This window comes from Ruditapes philippinarum, unplaced genomic scaffold, assembly GCF_026571515.1.
Source record: "Ruditapes philippinarum isolate M1 unplaced genomic scaffold, ASM2657151v2 ctg5365_1_1_1_1, whole genome shotgun sequence".
Taxonomy (NCBI): Eukaryota; Metazoa; Mollusca; class Bivalvia; order Venerida; family Veneridae; genus Ruditapes; species Ruditapes philippinarum.
In genome coordinates this window covers 64,448-71,515 of record NW_026856631.1, presented here as the reverse complement: position 1 = coordinate 71,515, position 7,068 = coordinate 64,448, and the positions used below count along the sequence as shown (strand labels likewise).

The 7,068-nt window shown below is 32.4% G+C and overlaps 1 protein-coding gene across 1 annotated transcript; it reads right to left on the bottom strand.

Annotated features, from left to right (window-relative positions):
- Window positions 1-303: 303 nt before the first annotated feature.
- LOC132747170 (zinc finger protein 271-like) lies at window positions 304-1,299 on the bottom strand. The gene has a single exon (XM_060736497.1). The coding sequence runs from the start codon at window positions 1,236-1,238 to the stop codon at window positions 441-443; it is 798 nt and encodes a 265-aa protein (XP_060592480.1). The 5' UTR covers window positions 1,239-1,299; the 3' UTR covers window positions 304-440.
- Window positions 1,300-7,068: the final 5,769 nt, after the last annotated feature.

Here is a 7,068-nt window from a genome sequence, read left to right as displayed (position 1 = left end):
CTACTGTGTTACCTTGATATCGGATGACAAAATATCAGCGATACACCGATATATGATAATTACTACTAATTGCTTGTATATATCTCACTTTCATGCCTGTTTAAATGATTTTAGTAAAATATGATTATCATACAAATATGTTGTGTCCTGTTTATAAATTAATGTTCTATGCATGTTTTTTTTCTGACCATTTTTTGTCATCACTGCTATAAAATGTGTCCAACATGTAACAACAGCTAAGTTTAGATATGGCCACTCAGTGCTTCTGCATATGTTTTAGGTGAATTTTCATAATAATTCATAGACATTTTAAATTTTTAATGTAAATAATCAAAAAATAATCAAAGATACATCGATATCGTCTTCATCCTTGACGGCTCTTCTGACAGGGAAGTTACAATAACTTTTCTTGACAATGTGTCAAAACAAATCCTTTTCAATTATAAGCTAATTTCTAGTTCTTCCGGTCCCTGACACCTCTTATGAGCGTGAATTGACATATGTCTCTTAACATCGTTACATCTGGCAAACGTCTTTTTACAGAGTCCACATGTATATTTCATTTCCCCAGTGTGTATCACCATATGTTTCCGCAAGTTACAACCATATAAAAATTGTTTTGAACAGATTTTGCAAGTAAAATTCTCCTCGCTAGCATGTATTGATATATGTGCATTTAAAGAACTTCTTCGAGAAAATCCTTTCTTGCAGATATCACATTTATAATTCTCGTCACAAGTGCGTTTAACCATATGCAACTTTAATTGACATCTCCCCAAAAAGGCTTTGTCATGATTATCACTCGTAACGTTCTCCCCAATGTGTATTTCCCTGTGTCTACTAAGATTACCACTATCTGGGAACTGTTGAAAACAGAATTCACACTCAAAATTTTTTTCACCAGTGTGTATTACCATATGTCTCTTTACATAACTTTTTTGAGAAAATGTTTTAAGGCAGAGGCTACATTTATACTTCTTCTCTTTAGTATTTAAATGATTTCCTGTAATACATGCATCCTCTCTTTCATATGATGCTTTGTCATCCTCCTCCCTACTGTGAATTTTTATATGCCTCTTAAAATTACCTTTATCTGAAAATTGTTTGGAACAGATTTCACACTTGAAATTCTTCTCGCCAGTGTGTACTAACATGTGTCTCTTAACATGACTTTTTTGAGAAAAGGCTTTATGACAGAGGTCACAATTATAATTCTTCTCTCCAGTGTGTATAACCATATGACATTCAAGGACGCTTCTGCTAGTAAAGAATTTTTCACAAATATCACATTTATAGCGTTTTTTCTTGACAGCCATTAGTGTATCATCACTACTTTTTGGAAACATGTTTTTACAGACATTAATCATATGTTTCTTTAAATCACCCCTATGCAAAAAGGCTTTGTTACAATTATCACAGGTATAGTTCTTCTTTCCCGTATGTATTTCAATATGTCTCCTCAGCGTATTCCCATAGAAAAATCGTTTCGAACAGAATTCACACATAAAATTTTTCTCACCAGTGTGTACCACCTTGTGTCTATTAAGGCTACTCCTGTCAGAAAACCACTTCCCACATACATCACATATAAACTTCTCCTCAGTGTAAACTTCCATGTTTACTTTTATAATATGGCTTCAATTTTAGTAAATGAATACAATTCATATATGCAAATTTATAACTATCAGGATGTGTTTTTCATGACGAAAATGATTCTCATGGATCCACTTGCCGTCCTTCCAGTATGTATTGTCATAATTATGTACTTGTTACTCCACATTATAGATTTTGAATCAAAACTTTGGATCAGAGTTGATTAAATTTCTTTTGGTTACAATAGCGGCTTTCTTTAGATATTCTCATCTAAGTAAATTCTTGGCTATTGTTTCTCAGGCTCTACGTGGAACTACTGAAATAACAGCTCTGTCTATAGATCTCTTCTTTGTTACTTTATTACGAACTTGTAGATATCTGTGAAGTAGAAAACAGCAATAAACATTTCACTTATTGTCCAATAATTTGCTAAGCAAATGCTAAGATTTAATAAAATGTAAAGGTGGTTTAACCAATTACATAGACTTTTGAGTAACAGAACTGTGTGAAACAAAAATGTGAAAACATGTCTAAGTGCATGTCATTAAATGAGTGTTTCAAATGATATTTGACACTTGTGGAAATATGTACCACAATTTCCACTTAACCCATTACGCGATATATACGCCTTTAAAGGCGTTCTTTTAACGCCTTTTTCACCCCCCCCCCTTTTTTTGGTGTCTCAAATGGTGAAAAAATGCCTAATTTAGTCCCAACACTTGTTTTTGTTTGAGAAATGTTGTTTAAAGGTGGGCCGAGTCCCCCTCATCCCAAAGAAAATTTTGGACTTGTGAGAGGCTAAAAATGACCCCAGATCGATCCTAAGTTAACGTGTAACCAACGCTGAAAAGCATTTGTCTCTATCTCAATCAATTGAGAAGTTGCAGAACTCTGAAGTCAATTTTGATGGAAAAAATCAACGCAAAATATTGATTTTGGGGAATTTTGAAATCAGGGCCCTCAATCCAATTTGGGGGAAGCGGGTCGCTACCCTCAGCAGGGGGAATTTTGGTGTATGGGGGGAATTTTCCTCTTTTTCTTTTATGGTCAAATATCAAATAAACTTATTTAAATATCAGCTGTTTTTTATTTACATGCATATTATTTTTTTAAAAAAAATCCCAAATAGGTAACACTAAACTGTTCAGAAGTGATTGATAAGATTTGAAGACAAGTTTTTAAAACCTTAAACCATCAGATCTTTATGCTGCTTATCTTTCTTTATGATTCACCCCCCCCCCCCCCAAAAAAAAAAAATAAAAAAAATAAGCATTTAGAAACACATTCAGACAAATTTCTCCATTTCCAGTAATATGAACAATACATGGACATAAAGTAAATTCTATTCATAAACTACATTTCTAGTGTTCTAACACCCCTTTTATAAGACAAAGCTTCCTTTTCTTGACTTTGGAAAACATTCGTAAAAATCGGCATCGCGAAAATATGTGACAAATGAAAATTTGTTTGTTTTCTGTTTACACATCCACAATTCTAGTTGTTTCTGATGTAAATTATATAAAATTAAATTGATTGTTTATTATAAGATCATTTTTCCTCAGTTATTTAATAAAGTATCATGAAAACAAAACTTACAAGTTTGTAATTTACGGCAAAATTTACCGTGGTTGATGTAACATTTGAAGACAAAAAAAAAATGATTTCATGAATAAACAAATTGAAATCGAATTGTTGATGGGAATTGTGATTTTTTCTGCATATTTCTGTTGAAATTTTAGCATTTTTACAGGATGAAAGGCCAATATGTGACGGTAGATTTTGGGGGGAAAAACAAACGGAAACGTGCAGACATGTACTGTACGATATTCCATTTACAAAATAAACGTCAAATAGATGGATTTTTATTTAAAAAACAACATAAGTTTTCATTTTTTCTCTTTAACACTTTATATGTTTTGAGGGGGAATTTTTACCTCTGTTAGGGGGAAAAAACATACTATTTTGGTGGGGGACTGCGGCCGAATATCGGTCGCAGATTTGGTTGATCGAGGGCCCTGGAAATGTCCCCTCGTTGCCATGGTGACAGGAAATTTAAGCCTGAGCATGTTGTTGCAAAGGCAATGGTCCAGTCAACACTTGTGCCAAGCTTGATAAGTATTGAAGCAGTTTTTATAGTTTTATAGCAATTTAACTTGCAACGGGAGACTTTTCAATGAAAACAGTCATTTTTCACAAAATGCTCATGAAGTAATGGGTTAAAGGGTGAAATGAAGCAAGAGGGTCATGATGGCCCTGGATGGCTCCCCTGGGATACAATGCTAAAGAAAAGGTCACAATTTTATTTTTCACTGTTAAGCAGTAATGAGTGTTTGTGTGACATCAACCAATTAATATACTACACTTATTAACGATTTTCAGTATAAAAATTTCTTTTATCTTTAATAAAACTGTAATTAAAAAGGGCCGAAACGTCTCGCGGAAAAGGGTCGAAACATCTATGTTCTGATTTTTTGCACTGGCGCTGATTTGGTTTCAACTTTGGGGTCGAAACGTCATATTTGCATATTTTAATGAGAGGAAAAAACGTAAAAAGTAACATCATGCAAAAATTAAACATGTTTATGTAAAATGTATGCCTAACATTGAAAATGTAAAGAATTTTAAAAGTTTTGTTTATGTTTTATAGCGAGCTCAACGAGCAAGCTTTACGGTAACGCGAGTACCTACTAGAAAGTGATGGTTTTGAAAACTTTCGTCCGAAGTACTGAAGTGACACATCGCAACTTTTTGAATGACAAGATAACGATAAAAACCGAGATGTTCTGATTGAAAACGGAAACGTAGGCTGGTGTCATGTACACTTATATGGGAACCTTAATTGGACAGGGAACCAGAATAAACGGAAGCAGTGAATAAAATACCGAACGGAAAATAAAAATGAACGATTATTTTATACTACTTCACGGTATTAAAAAGTAAATTGAGCTCGAGTTCAGCCTTTGAGGCTTTAATTGCCTTTTTCATATTATATTGTCGGACTAAGGATTGTCACCTGTTGTTTTGGTCACAATTTTGGTCTAAATTAACCCCAATATAGAGTCCAGGCACCGTTACAACCCCCTTTGCTCTAGACTATAGATCTATATTGTCTGCGTTTAACTATATATTCAATACAGTCTTCGAAATAATCGCCAGTCCACGGCCAGAGGCCACTAAATTTAGCATCAGTCCGGTGATTATTGCGATTTTGAGACATTTCGGCCCCAAATTACCCAAGACGTTTCGGCCCCGCACGTTTCGGCCCTTTACCAAATGATGACAGCCCTTTATTTAGTTAAGAGAGTCTTACCTTATCGTGTTTTATACCAGAATTTTAATAGCATATAAATAAATGAAAGAATAAAAGGAATGAGAGAATTAATTGAATAATTAAATTATGATTTTTAATTGAATGAGACTAAAATGGTAGTAATCAAAACAAACAGAACAGAATATAAACTTTATTAAAAACAAAACATAATAAACAAACACTGGAACATATTTTATCTGCTTATTATCAAGATGTTTTTTTTTCAAATTTAAAAAGGATGAAAATGTAGTAATTGTTTGTGTGCCATCAATCAATCAATATACTACAATTTTTAACGATTTTAAGTATAAAAATTCCTTTTATACTTAAATAAAACTGTTTTAAAAAAGGGCCGAAATTTCTCACGGAAAAAGGCCGAAACGTCTAGGGGCCGATTTTTGCACAGGGGCCGATTTAGTTTGGGACCGAAACGTCCTGTTTGCATTATTGCCACAGACACTTGTTCGAAGGAAAACGGCGATAATCTTGATGTTTATTTCGGCTGTTGCGTTGTTTATATTACCGTTGAAGTTAAAAATTGACCATCATCGTGAAGAATTATATCTTCTGTGTCGATGGACCAAAGGATTATGTGGAAATATTGGAAATGGAATAAAATACATGGTGATTATGACGGAAGGGGTGCGGATTTTTTCCGGCGAACATTTTTATCTTTTGTAGATCTATTATTATAGATGTTGAAATTTGATTTTTTTTCAAAACGGCTTATATTAAGTCTTTTTGATATATATGATCAGTACATGTGCTGGGATTGACAAATATGCATTTTATTTGGATTTTAAAGGCGTTTTGTGCTCCAAACCCCAAGTGTCTGTGATTACTGCGAGGTTGGGCCAGTAGATTTTTGGCCATGAAAAAGTAAAATAAGAAAAAAAAAATCATCAAAAAAAAGTGGCAGGGTTCTCAAAAAGATCTATCTTTTTGCAAATAGAGATTTAGGTATATTATATGATAAGGATTTGAAATTTCGACATCACATAAGTAATTGTATCAATAAAGCAAATAAAATAACTGGATTGGTCAGAAATACCTTCTTACATGTTAATATCAAGCAATTTCGGAACTTTATAAAACACTTATAAGACCACACCTTGAATATGGAAATATTATTTGGAGTCCAAGATTTAAAAAAGATATTGAAGCAATCGAAAGAGTTCAAAAAAGAGCAACAAAAATGGTTCATTGTATCAGAAATTTATCGTATGTAGAAAGATTAAAAATTCTGGAAATTCCTACTTTGGCTTACAGAAGATTTAGAGGTGATATCATACAAGCATGGAAATTATTAAAAGATATAGATTATAATGTATTTTTTGAAAAAGCACAACTTGATATTCATCACATCAGAGGAAATTCCATGAAGTTTAAAATAAAATCATGTAAAAAGGAAATAAGAAAACATTTTTTCTCATTAAGAGTAATACCAGAATGGAATAAATTACCAGATACTGTAGTATGTTCACAAACGCTGAATTCGCTAAAAAACAGACTCGATAAGGTTATGAAAAACAAAATATAAAGGGACAAAAATATAAATTTATGACCTAGAGCTCTAGTAGGCTTACATAATTATGTAAGAATTACTTATATCAAAACCTGTTATGTTTTTATCACCTTAAGTAATTATGCATTTTCGTAATTGTTGATACCTTTCGTAGACTAAGCTTTTATTTTGTTTTGCTAACAATACAACTTGTCTTCAAAATGTCTAAAAACAAGAGAGAGAAAACGAACTCATGAAACTTTACATTTATATAATAAAGCATTGTTCATGTTTATTTCTAGTCAGTTATACCTAAACACTTGGTCCTTACTGTATAGATTTTCCAAAGCTGTCAACATATGGCCCAGAATACAAGAAGTAATTATATAATATGCTTCTTTCAAAATTACCAAGGGAAGCATGATAAAGTGCTTTCCTTTAACCATAAATTTATTTAAAGTTTTTCGTAGAGACTGATATTCTATATTTTCTTCATCAGCGTCTACGTATAAAAAGTCATAAATTAAAAAAAACTTTTGAAGTTTTCTTTGATATTACTTACCTCTTATTAGCAATAAGCTATGAATAATCGTTTTGTTGCACCTTGAAAAGCAAACATATCTAAATAGTTAAATAGCTGTTAAATGATAAATAGAGATCA